The sequence below is a fragment of the Physella acuta genome, unplaced genomic scaffold (assembly GCF_028476545.2).
Source record: "Physella acuta isolate Inbredline_101_S28 unplaced genomic scaffold, ASM2847654v3 ptg001565l, whole genome shotgun sequence".
Lineage (NCBI taxonomy): Eukaryota > Metazoa > Mollusca > Gastropoda > Physidae > Physella > Physella acuta.
This window is the reverse complement of record NW_026733079.1, coordinates 6,978-20,873: the sequence shown is the minus strand read 5'-3', so window position 1 is coordinate 20,873 and position 13,896 is coordinate 6,978. Positions and strand designations below refer to the sequence as shown.

Here is a 13,896-nt window from a genome sequence, read left to right as displayed (position 1 = left end):
TTTATAAATTTACATTAGTTTTTTGAGAAATCGGAAATAGCATATCTGAAAGTACCACTTCCGGTTATCGGAAATCGCTCAAAAGTTGATACGGATCTACGATTTTGATAAAATACTTATAGATCTATATCTATATGAAATTTCATCGCTGTAACGGTACTCAAGTTATCGTGTTTACAGACACACGGACACACACACACACATACACAGACATACGGATAAGATTGCAAAATTATATTTTTCCGTATCAGTGAGGTGTAAAACGTCGAGATTTGCAAAAATCTGGATTTTTTTTTGTACGATTACATTACAAGACTTTCTCTATATTTCGTATATTCGAGAAAGTAAAAATAGGCTATAAAAATAAAAACATTTTTATCTTTAACAAAACAAAGTCGTAATTTTAAAATATTTGCAATGTCGTAAAGAACAGATTACCGAAAATAGAGTTTTGGCAATTGTTTTATGTAGCAACAGAATACTATTTAAATTTCTAGAATTGGATGTCTGTAATTCTTCAAAATTAAACTAAACCAGTAGAAATTTTGTATGTTTTAGGATCAAAGTGATTTTGAGAAGCTATTTTTCCTTTGAAATAAATATCCGTCCAGTTATTAGTTTTTTAAAACGGCAAAGTATTCATATCGAAAATAGGTAACTTTGATCGAGCTCAAACAAGCTCAAAAGAAAATCCAAACACAACACTTTTTTGTTTTCAATATTTAATAGAACTAGAATCTAGACTAGATCTGTATCCCAGAATAATATTCATATGTTTATTTTGTTAACAATACTTTGCATAAGTACGATAAAAAAAGTCAAGATGAATAGTGAATTAGTGAACAATTGGACATTGCAATCTTTGTGTTAAAATTTTAAAAATTGTAGGCCTATGCCTAAACAACTAAATGTGACTAAATCACTTTTAAATTAATTATTTTTACATTTATTAATATGGCCTAGGCCTAAAATTACTATTAAAATTTTATTAAATTATGGCGAATTGGGCCGATGTTTTTATATGTTAAAAATACCCACAATTAGTTACAATAGTTCTAGTATAAAAGAATTTTAAAAATTTGTATGACGAGCAGTGTTTTCAGTAATCGTCATAATGACTCTAAAAGCAAAAATGAAATTACAGGCTGAGAACCAAAGCTTGAACTTTTGGGGTTAGAGTTTGCCTCAGTTTACGGCCAGAGGATAGGTTATAAAATTGCCAGTCACGATAAATTTTGAATGTAATTATTTCCTCATTTAACCTATTTCTTTGCTAAGTCCCTTGTATGATAACAAATTGCAAAAATCAAAGCCCAATTTGTTAAAGACCTGATATGGTTAGAGGAAATGAGTAATTGAATAAAAAAATAATATAATTAAAAATAGTGAGAAAGGAGCTGTAAGAACCTTGCATGGGGTCAATACTATAGGCCTCACGAATCTTGTTTTTTTAATATTGTTTCCAGTGTTAGTTTTATAAAAAAATTTTATGATTCAGTTAATTAACTGTCAAGCTATATCATTGTTTAGTAACAATTATTTGATAATAATTAAAAGAACTAAATTGAGAAAATAGATAAATAAGTAACCGGTTCTTAAAATATCACTGCATGTAATAAAAAAAATTGACCGTTTAACCAAATCCTGGCTATGTTTCTGACCTTGGCTCTTACCAGTTTTGTGTTGTTCTATGTGCATTTTTTTATAATACCTTATGAAACATTTATACAGTTCTCTTACATTATTTATCCAAACAACAAAAGTATTTTTGAAGTCCTCTGCTTTAATACATTTCATTTATAAATGTATTGAGACTTCTCTGATGATCATGGTTAGGTTTTACTTAAGTATCACCATCAGCAAATATTCATTTTATGTTTCTGATTGAGTTATTTGTTTTATTTTCTTGTTGCTGAAAATTATTCTTCTCCCATCTGTACCAAAGATGTATTACAACCTTCAAGTATCTGTTATTTTAAAAAAATTATACTTTTGAAACAATGTTTGGATTTAATGCTGTAATATTTTGTTATTTACGCATTGTTTTGGATTTAAAACAATACCAGCATAAAACAGCATTATGTTTCATTTGCAAAGCAACATTGTTTAAAAAATTGACTTTTTAAAATAATAAACAAAAGAATCATTTTGAAAAATTCAATACATTTCTTTTTACCTCCACAGATTTTGTATGGAGGGCTAGTCATGAAAACCTACCCAGGTCCTGCTAGAATTAAATATTGAACACAAAAAATGAGTTACTTACAAGACAACTCAGATATTACTAATTTAAGTGTTAAAGGTAAGAATTAATTGCAGGATGTTACCCTAAATGCTATAACATTTTAAAATTTTCTTTTGTGGTCGTTGTATTTAATGTGGCTTTAAGCACCCTGATACCATGTATTGCTGTGGTCAAGCACTGTGATAGCATGTATTGCTGTGGTCAAGCACTGTGATACCATGCATAGCTGTGGTCAAGCACTGTGATACCATGTATTGCTGTGGTCAAACACTGTGATACCATGTATTGCTGTGGTCAAGCACTGTGATGCCATGTATTGCTGTGGTCAAGCACTGTGATACCATGTATATGTAACGAGACCTATTTGCCTGTAGTGCCAAATGTTAACGAGTTCTGCTCGACAACGCCAAATGTGACCTAGGCTACTCGCAGCGCCAAATGTGACCCTGTCCGACGACGCCAAATGTTACCGAGTCTAACCACTCATTCTACACAACATGGACCACAGTATAGATACTCGAAGATGCAGGTTCGCTATTGATCCTTTTATTACATGAATCAAAGAAATGCTTCACAATAATATACTGAATCAAAAGGAATGCTTCACAATAATAGTTTGAATCAACTGACTCCCAACAGTCCTCACTAGTCTTCATATAACTGAATACACATGTCTATAGTCCTTCTTAACACAATACGGCTAACCCGTTCTATAACCAACTTGAATACTGCCACACAGACTGACTGATCGAGAGGGAGCGAGAGAGAGAGCGAGCTCAGCCGTCGCCTTCCTTATATCCCCTTAGTATATCCGTAATCGTATTCGGTTCTCTCATAGTTATGTTCCATCCGAATATCTCGCCTTCCGATTACTACGCAGTTGTCTCATCAGTCCGGTTAATATAACACCTGCATCCTGTCACATCAAAGTTGACAGACCGTATTGCGTTCTTATCATATCGCTTCCCAAAATACTACGCCTTGGCTTTATGATCGTTATCAGTCTACCATCTGCACTATTGCATCAGACTGTAATACGTTGTTAACCATAGTATGGTAACTACACCTAGTTACATCCACCGCCGCCTTTTTTTGTGTGTTTTCAACCACAAACAACGCTTGGTAGGTGCACTCCTTCAAAGTCAAAAGCACCGCCGTAAAAAAAAATGTATTGTTCCACTCACTGTCAATGTCGCCACATTCGTATAAGATTGACAGTTATCCCTATTTCACATATCAAATGTGTCTACATCATCCTCCTCAGACACAAAACAGTTCTAGAATTCACATCCACCTTTTTTCGTTTGGTGCTTTCACCAGTTCCCTTTTATAACTTTTTGAACAGTCTGTTCTCATACCAGCGCGACCATGAAAGAATTGATGGTTGCTGACGAAAAATTTCGTATTCTTTCTGTTTCTCAAACTTCTCCGCGGACCACTTATCTGATGGTCTACTGTCTCTCTGTTTCTGGGAGGAACGGGATCCTCTTCGTTGCCGTTATCCTCCACTTGTGTCTCGCTGTTGTTCTGTTGATGGTGATATGGTTCCGGGATGGGTATGTGAATTTCCGTTATAGTTTCCGGTTCCCTAATTGTCTTGGGTTTCCTTGTGTGTAACTGCTCTTCTTGACTATGACAATATTTCTTTAATTGAGCAATATTCGCCCACCGATCCGGTTTGGCGTGATCGATGGGTCTTATCTTAAAGGGGCCACCTGCTACTTTAGGCATCTCCACGACTTGCCATATCTCCTGTCCCCAGAGATCGTGGATTTTGTTTCTGCCTAACGGGTGGCTACGCAGTAATACCCTGTCGTTCAGTTTGAGTGGCGGGTCCTTTGTCTGTACCGGCGGTTCCCTTCGCCGTGCTTCATGTTCTAGTCTTTCCTGTACTACCCTGTACATTTCTCTAATTCGTCTCATATGTTCATTCACATATTCCAGTGCAGTGTATGAGCCAGTCATACTCCCCTTTTTTTCTAGGAACAAGTCAAGAGGGAGTCGAGCCTCCCGTCCGAACAGCAACATGTGTGGCGAAAAGCCGGTTGTGGCATGGGGGGTGCAGTTGTATAGATATACCAACTCTGGGAGAAAATCAGGCCAACGTTTTTTCTGTTCAGGTTCTAGAGTACGCAGCAAATTATGCATGCTGCGGTTGAACCGCTCGCACTGTCCGTTTCCTTTCGGATTAAATGTGGTTGTTCTAGATTTGTTGATCCCGTAGTGGCTGCACAGTTGGTTAATTACTTCTGACTCGAAGGCCCTTCCTTGGTCAGAGTGTAATTGTCTTGGTATGCCATATTTGATGAACCAATGTTCTATTAAGACCTTTGCCACTGTTTTGGCAGTCTGATCTCGTGTGGGCACCGCCACAGTCCATTTGGTGAATACATCAGTCATTACCAACACATGTTCCGTCCCATCCGATGATTGCTCCAACGACGTAAAGTCCATAGCCACAATCTCTAGTGGTTTTGTCGCTAATAGGTGTCCCGATGGCTGTCTCATTTTGACAACTGGCATTTTCGCATGCTGACACCTCACACAAGCCTCACAATGGCGTTTGACCTCCATCTCCATATTGGGCCAGTAACACCTTCGTCGTAATATTTTGTGCGTCCTGTCCTGACCCTGGTGTCCTGCCCTGTCATGTGCCAACCTTAGCACTTCTTCTCGTAATTGTCCAGGCACCACCACCTGGTGTATTGTCCCATCAATTTGGTCATAAATTCTCCGCATGAGAACACCATCCTGTATACTGAGACGGTCCCACTGACTCAGTATTTTCTTTGTTTCTCGACCAAATTGTTCTCTTTCCCTTCTTCCTGGGAATTTTTGTTCCTGGACGTGTTTCAACAGCGGCTGTAAGCCACTATCCGTTCTCTGGGCATCTCTTATCTCTTTGTGATTAAGGCAATTAAAATTACCAATGTCCATATGTCCGGGCTCTGTGGAAATGTGCTCCACCCCGGTCTGTCCGTTCTGCCTCACTTGCACCCCGTGAGGGATATCTGTTGACGCTCTGACCTCACATATTCCTGTCAGCGTTTCTTCCTCATCGCCCGGTCTCTCGTAAGGATTCCTTGATAAGGCGTCCGCATTGCCATTGGACCGCCCCGGGCGATATTTTATCTCTAGGTCCAAGAGTGCCAATTCTGCTGCCCATCGCTGTTCGATGGATCCCAACTTTGCTGTCTTTAGGTGACTCAAGGGGTTATTGTCAGTGTATACCACACATTTAGCACCTAATAAATAGTCCCTGAATTTTTCCGTCACAGCCCATTTTAATGTCAAAAGTTCTAGTTTCATGGCGCTGTAATTTGTCATGTTCTTCTCTGATTCCTTCAGAGCTCGACTGGCATAAGCAATAACCCTGAAGCCTTGCTTTTGTTGTTGTGATAGCACAGCTCCCAGACCTTTCGAGCTGGCGTCAATTTCTAGCCGAAATGGTTTGTCAAATTCCGCGTATCCCAATATCGGCGTCTCTGTCAAAGCCTTTTTCAAGAGCTTAAACGAGTTCAGGCATTCCTCAGTCCATAATTCACCTATCCTTTGTGTTTTACCTTTCTTTTTCTCCTTACTGTGTTTCTTTGTCATTTTGTTTACCAAGTCATGCAATGGTGCGGCAATTTTTGCAAAACCAGGTACAAATTTTCTATAATAGGAAGCAAAGCCCAAGAATGATCTGACCTCTACTGTAGTTGTTGGCTGTTTCCATTCTTTAACAGCTGCAATTTTATCTGGGTCAGTGGCGATGCCATCCGACGAAATCACGTAACCCAAAAAATGTACCGATTTCAGACCGAAGCAGCATTTGTCTGGGTTCAGCTTTACTCCTATCTCCCTAAGACGGAGAAACACTTGTTCTAATCTTTTTAGATGGTCCTCCCAAGTTTTTGAGTAAACTAGTATATCATCCAAGTACACCAGCATTATTTGAAATAGAAAGTCACTCATAGCACTCTGCATTACTCGCTGGAATGTAGCAGGCGCATTAGTTAGACCAAACGGCATACGGGTCCACTCGTACAGTCCCAGTGGAGAAATAAATGCAGTCTTATGTTGATCGTTGGGGTGCATGGCCACTTGGTGGTAGCCGCTAGCCAAATTCAAGGTAGAAAAAAATCTTGCTCCCCCCAACGCATCAAGACATTCATCAATACGAGGCAAGGGGAATGCATCCCTTCTTGTGATATTGTTCAATTTCCGGTAATCACAACACAGTCTTATCTCCCCTGACTTCTTTTTTACCACTACTATCGGTGCCGCATACGGGCTAGTGCTGGTTGTAATAATTCCCTTTTTTAGTAGATCGTTCAGGTGTGCTTTCACCGCCGAGTAGTGACTTGGTGGCAATCTTCGATAAGGTTGCGCCACCGGCTTGTCTTGTAGTAAGGGTATCTGGTGTTTTATTACTTCCGTGTAACCCAAATCACCCTCGTACGAGGCAAATATATCCCTGTACTTATTCAGCAATTCATTTAGTTTTGGGTCCTCAGTTTCCGGGAATGTATATGATCGGCCATCCTTTTTCTTCACCTCGGCCGTCACATTGACCGACCTAATTGTTACTTCATTACTACTGGTATGGCTCAGTTCGATGCACTGTGCCGACCTTAGTACCTCGACGTTCTGTGGTACTCCTACCAGAGTATTAGGCGGTATAAAAATTTCCTCATCCAAAACATTTGCCACTAATCCTTGAACTAGTCCCTTCTCCGCTGATGTGTATGTCCGCAGTAACACGACGCCTGCCCTCAGTGCGGCGCCACATGGTTCTATCATCACATCACCATTCACGCTTCTATCACCAATTTGTAATGTGATTGCCTTGACCGTGTTTGCCGGGACTGATATCCTTCCTCTGGTCTTGGCAAACCTGGCCAACTTGGATCCCCGACCTGGTGTGGTCGATCCGACAATATTTGTAAGAAATTCTGGCAACTGGCCAAGAATATTCATGCCCAACAGGCAAGGTATATTTGACACATTTGTCTCTAGGTTGTGTTTCGTAACGAACACCCCAACCTGCTTCAACCTATGTCCTGCCACCACTACATCCGCCAGAAAATAACCACAGTATGGAATGGTTAGTCCATTGGCTGCCGTCAGGCGCATGCACGTGTCAGACCTCAACCTATGGTCTTTTCCTTTCATCCATTTGGTGTAAAAATTTTCCGTGATTGTCGTCACCTGGGAGCCTGTATCCACAATTGCCTTCACCGCGATGTCCCCAATCGTAATCACCATTTCGGGACAGACTCCCATCATTTTGTTTCTTGGGCCATAACTTCGCCCCTCTGTAGCCTGACCCTGCCTTACAGAGGACGACCGTTTCCCTGGCAGTACCGTGCCATGTGTCCGGGTTGTGAACAGGACAAGCAAATTGGTCGACCGTCGGCCGTCCACCGGAGCGATGGACCGGCGGGTCGCGGCCGTCCAACCTGTCTCTGTTTTGGCCCGTTCTTTTCCTGATTCTCAGCTGTTGACCTGCTCTCTAACCTCTCCAATCGTTGGTCAACCTTATCCAGGTGAGCCAACAGCTGAGCCATCATGGTTTCCACCGTGCCGGTCCCTGTGGGTGGGGATTGTTTCTGTTCCGGCACAGAGACTTTGTCTACCGAACAGTTCGATTGGTCCTCATCCTCGGACCTGCGGATCGCTGAGTTCCTGACCTGAAGGAAGGTCAACTGCGGGTCTTTGTGGACCTCTTCTTTCAACTCTCTCCTTAAGATCGGGGTTGCCAGCCCCTCGATGAAATGGTCCCTCAGTAGGCGTACATCAATGTCAGGTGTTTTGCCCTTTACCGAATCAAAGGCCCTGTTCATTCGGTGTGAATACTCCATCACACTCTCCGCCATTCTCTGCTTCAAGCCTACTAACACCGTTAGCAGTTGCGATCCCGACCGTCTCTCCCCAAAGGTCTCCATAATTAGATCCAGCACCTTATCTGGATCTGATTGGATGGTTTTATCGTGGCATTTGACCTCTGCCCTAACCGTCTCTCCTATACTGCCCATCAGCAGTCTTAATCTTTCCTCTGGTGACATGCATCTCGAGGCCCAGGCCGCTTTGACCTCTTCACTGAACCTGTTGGTTAAAGCCGGATCACCGTCCCCGTAAAATTTGTTAATGTGGGACTCTCTGGGCAGGACCACAATATGGGTCTGCTTCTCGTCCAGAGTAGACATTTTATTCCTTGAGTAAAAAAAAAGAGTTCTTTCTTACCGTGTGTGTATGAAAAATTTTCCTCGTTCCTCAATTTTCACTGTTCCTGAATGTTCGAATTCACACACACACTAAACACAGTTATGAACAAGGTTGACTATGGGTGCCTAAAGCGGCAAGTCTAGTTGAATTCATCCTGTCCGCAGCGCCAAATGTAACGAGACCTATTTGCCTGTAGTGCCAAATGTTAACGAGTTCTGCTCGACAACGCCAAATGTGACCTAGGCTACTCGCAGCGCCAAATGTGACCCTGTCCGACGACGCCAAATGTTACCGAGTCTAACCACTCATTCTACACAACATGGACCACAGTATAGATACTCGAAGATGCAGGTTCGCTATTGATCCTTTTATTACATGAATCAAAGAAATGCTTCACAATAATATACTGAATCAAAAGGAATGCTTCACAATAATAGTTTGAATCAACTGACTCCCAACAGTCCTCACTAGTCTTCATATAACTGAATACACATGTCTATAGTCCTTCTTAACACAATACGGCTAACCCGTTCTATAACCAACTTGAATACTGCCACACAGACTGACTGATCGAGAGGGAGCGAGAGAGAGAGCGAGCTCAGCCGTCGCCTTCCTTATATCCCCTTAGTATATCCGTAATCGTATTCGGTTCTCTCATAGTTATGTTCCATCCGAATATCTCGCCTTCCGATTACTACGCAGTTGTCTCATCAGTCCGATTAATATAACACCTGCATCCTGTCACATCAAAGTTGACAGACCGTATTGCGTTCTTATCATATCGCTTCCCAAAATACTACGCCTTGGCTTTATGATCGTTATCAGTCTACCATCTGCACTATTGCATCAGACTGTAATACGTTGTTAACCATAGTATGGTAACTACACCTAGTTACATATAGCTGTGGTCAAGCACTGTGATAGCATGTATTGCTGTGGTCAAGCACTGTGATACCATGTATAGCTGTGGTCAAGCACTGTGATAGCATGTATAGCTGTGGTCAAGCACTGTGATAGCATGTATTGCTGTGGTCAAGCACTGTGATACCATGTATTGCTGTGGTCAAGCACTGTGATACCATGTATAGCTGTGGTCAAGCACTGTGATACCATGTATTGCTGTGGTCAAGCACTCTTATGCCATGTATAGCTGTGGTCAACACCCTAGCACTATGTATTGCTGTGATCAAGCACTTTAGTGAGCTATGTGCTCCTCACCAAAGCACATCCTAACCCAAACGTCAGATTAACACAAATCTTGAACCAATATCACATAAAAGTATCAATGCAAGTTAACCAGTTATGAATGGTTTTTTAAACAGATTGGTGCTGATCACATTGAAAACAGATTAATGCAAATTATATTGAAAACAAATTAGAAAACAGATTAGTATGTTAATATGTCTACTGTTTTTAAAAACTATGGAATATTAAAGAAGATTTTAATACTGGTTTTTTTTTCACTTCTATTTTAAAGTTAGTGTTTTACAAATAAATTTTGTTTCACCAGTTTTAATTTATTTCAGACCCAGACTTAAGTATACTGTTGGAAGAAAACAAAAAGCTTGCTGCAGAATTAGCTCAATGCCAGGTATCTTTCTTTTTTGCTCTATCAAATCTTTTCAATTAAATTTTATTTTCTACCGTATTGACAATTAAAAAGAATACAATAATGTCTGTTTAGCCTCTAAGATTGCAAGCACTAGTGTCTTCCTGGCCTTTATGATTTCAAGTGGTAATAAAAAGGAATTTTTGTTGTTGTGTTTTAGACGGACAAAGAATTTGTTTGGTCCTTGTGGAAAAAACTTCAGGTCACCAACCCTGATGTCACAGAGGCAATCTCTCTTGTAACTCAGAGGTACCGTTTATGTACATCCTGTGTAGTAGCAGTTCATTTCTTGTTGATATGTGTTTTGTCTGGTAATATTGATGTTATTGTTTTTATCTGTTACGTACATAAATGAATATGCAACTGTGAGATAAAATGTAGTGAGGGATAATACAAATAAATAAAGACCTAAACAATTATAAACAAAGTAAAATTAGAAATACTAATGGGGAATAGATGCAAATCTTCTGCTTAAAAGATACAGCAATTGTTTAGAATAAAAATAAATATATAAGAACTGCATATGCTTATTGAAAAACTGAACAGAACAAAAAATCAACTGCTCCGTCTAAAATTGTTAGTAAAATAATTTTTAAATAGCAAGACAACAAATGAAGCAAACAAGAAGAATATTAATTGTGTCTCTACTTAACTTTTCATGCTTTTTGGTTTAGCTTTACAAATAATGCTCATTAAATATATATGTAATTAAAAATAATTAGTTTTGTACTTTAAAAAAAAAGAAGTTATGTATTTTTACCATATTTTGAAAATCATAAATATTGTTTGCTCACTAGTTTTATCAATAACATAATTTTGTAGGATTCATGTTGTTAAAGGAAAATTTGATGTATTTGTTGTAGAGAAAAAGAAAAGTCTGAGATAAAGGATCGCAAAGTTTTGGAGATCATCCAGGTAAAGGACGACCGCATTGAGGAGCTGCAGAACATTGTCACCAAGCAGGCCGAGGAGATCAGCGATGTTTTGTCCAAGTAAGCTGGCCAGATTTCTTGTTACTTTCTTCAGGGTCCATGTCTGCCCAATTATTTTAGATTCTCTAACAAGCTAGTTTGCCAGATTTCTTGTTACTTTTTTTAGGTGCCATGCATGTCTGCCAAATTATTTTAGTTTCTCTAAATATCCAAGCTAGTTGGCCAGATTTCTTGTTACTTTATAAGTGGCCATGCATGTCTGCCAAATTATTTTAGTTTCTCTAACAAGCTAGTTGGCCAGATTTCTTGTTACTTTATTTAGTGGCCATGCATGTCTGCCAAATTATTTTAGTTTCTCTAACAAGCTAGTTGCCCAGATTTCTTGTTACTTTATTTAGGGGCCATGCTAGTCTGCCAAATTATTTTAGTTTCTCTAACAAGCTAGTTGCCCAGATTTCTTGTTACCTCTAGTGGCCATGTAGGTCTGCCAAAATATTTTAGTTTCTCTAACAAGCTAGTTGGCCAGATTTCTTGTTACTTTCTTTAGTGGCCATAATGGTCTGCCAAATTATTTTAGTTTCTCTAACAAGTTAGTTGGTCAGATTTCTTGTTACTTTATTTAGTGTCCATGTATGTCTGCCAAAATATTTTAGTTTCTCTTAACAAGTTAGTTGGACAGATTTCTTGTTACTTTCTTTAGTGGCCATAATGGTCTGCCAAATTATTTTAGTTTCTCTAACAAGTTAGTTGCCCAGATTTCTTGTTACCTCTAGTGGCCATGTAGGTCTGCCAAAATATTTTAGTTTCTCTAACAAGCTAGTTGGCCAGATTTCTTGTTACTTTCTTTAGTGGCCATAATGGTCTGCCAAATTATTTTAGTTTCTCTAACAAGTTAGTTGGTCAGATTTCTTGTTACTTTATTTAGTGTCCATGTATGTCTGCCAAAATATTTTAGTTTCTCTTAACAAGTTAGTTGGACAGATTTCTTGTTACTTTCTTTAAGGGCCATGAGTGTCTGCCAAATTATTTTAGTTTCTCCTAGCCAGTTGGCCAGATTTCTTGTTACTTTCTTTAAGGGCCATGCGTGTCTGCCAAATTATTTTAGTTTCTCTAACAAGCTAGCTGGCAAGAATTCTTGTTACTTTCTTTAGTGGCCATGCTAGTCTGCCAAATTATTTTAGTTTCTTTAACAAGCTAGTTAGGCACATTTCTTTTTACATCATTTAGGGGCATTATCTGAAATTTCATAAAAAAACTAAAAAAAAACTTTAGGAATACATCTGATATCTTAAAAATTTCTAATCTGGGCACATTTCTGATATTATCTTAACTGAAAATTTTGCAAAGAACGCAAGTGATATTATCTCTTATAAACGTTTTATCTGATATAATCTTAAAACTTTCCAGGAAAGTGGAACTGACAGAGAAGATCACCAGACTGCAGCTAGAGAATGATCATCTGAATGACAAGATCAACATGCTAGAGATACAGGTCAGTTTGTCTTAAAATAGTTCTACAATAGATAGAGAAGCAGATGTAACTCCTAGACAGACAAGTGGCTGTACAGGTAGACAGGTAGTTGTACAGGTAGACAGGTAGTTGTACAGGTAGATAGACAGATAGTTGTACAGGTAGACATGTAGTTGTACAAGTAGATAGACAGATAGTTGTACAGGTAGACAGGTAGTTGTACAGGTAGATAGACAGTTGTACAGGTAGACAGGTAGTTGTACATGTAGACAGGTAGTTGTACAGGTAGACAGGTAGTTGTACAGGTAGACAGGTAGTTGTACAGGTAGATAGACAGATAGTTGTACAGGTAGACAGGTAGTTGTACAGGTAGACAGGTAGTTGTACAGGTAGACAGGTAGTTGTACAGGTAGATAGACAGATAGTTTTAGAGATAGACAGGTAGTTGTACAGGTAGTTGTAGAGGTAAACTGACAGGTAGTTGTATATGTAGATAGACAGATAGTTACACAGGAAAACAGACAATAGTGCCGGTATACAGTTTTATTTGGTTTAGAATAGCTCCTGAAAAAAACAATTTTAAAATATTTCTTATGCAACTAAACAACTTAGTGCTTGTGGACATTTTTTTTTAAAGCTCCCATATAAAAGAAAATAACTTAGAAGAGGAAAAAAAAACATTTTTTGATAGTTCATGAGGAAAAAAAGAGTTTAGATCAAGTCCTATGTCACAGTGTAATATTTTTTTTTATTATTGCTATCTCACATTTGCAACATTTGTTCACCAATTTCAGAATATTTTTTTTCTTTAGAAAGCCACAAAAGACACAAAGTAAAAAGATCTATAGAATTACCCATATATTTTAGAGTAGATTTTGTCTTTGACATTTAAGGGTTTGAGTTTTCTGATGAACAGCTTAATTTTCAAGGGTTAGTGGTTAGTAGTTTCGATTTATGTCAAGGTTATTATATCACAATGCTGAGTTTCAGCGACAAACTATTATATTCAACATCCTGAGATCCATCTTCAAACAGTTCATTAGATTGAAGCACCAAGTGTTGATTATTATATTTATTGGCTTGAAATACTTGTTTGAACATCCATTAATTTTATTGACGTTTAAAACTAGTGTACTGTTTTTATTATTTTTTGTTGATGTGAGATAGCAACTTTTGACAACTCTGAATACATAAACGTTAAAACAATGCTCAAATAGGCACTGGGGGCTGTTGAGGGGTGTAAAAGTTACCCCTGGGGGGGTGTTATTGAGAGGTGTAAAAGTTACACTTTTGGGGTAAATAAGAGGTGTAGAAGTTACACTTGATGTTAGTTAGGGGTGTAGACCCACCTCTAATTAAAACAGGGTATGATAATGTGTTGTATACTTCTGTTATTTTTTTTTTTAAAGTTGTCAACTCATTATTGTGA

General features: G+C 38.8%; 1 protein-coding gene across 3 annotated transcripts; it reads left to right on the top strand.

The window, feature by feature from the left end:
- Nucleotides 1-451: 451 nt before the first annotated feature.
- LOC131928913 (centlein) lies at nt 452-12,524 on the top strand. Of its 3 annotated transcripts, none has more exons than XM_059285081.1 (6): nt 452-547; nt 2,185-2,302; nt 9,982-10,046; nt 10,225-10,313; nt 10,928-11,056; nt 12,404-12,524. In XM_059285081.1, the coding sequence occupies exons 2-6, from the start codon at nt 2,254-2,256 to the stop codon at nt 12,501-12,503; spliced, it is 432 nt and encodes a 143-aa protein (XP_059141064.1). In that variant the 5' UTR covers nt 452-547; nt 2,185-2,253; the 3' UTR covers nt 12,504-12,524. The 3 variants fall into 3 exon arrangements, with proteins under 3 accessions (XP_059141064.1, XP_059141062.1, XP_059141065.1); XM_059285079.1 differs by having other exon boundaries at nt 452-654; XM_059285082.1 differs by lacking the exon at nt 452-547 and adding an exon at nt 1,148-1,241.
- The last annotated feature ends 1,372 nt before the right edge of the window (nt 12,525-13,896 follow it).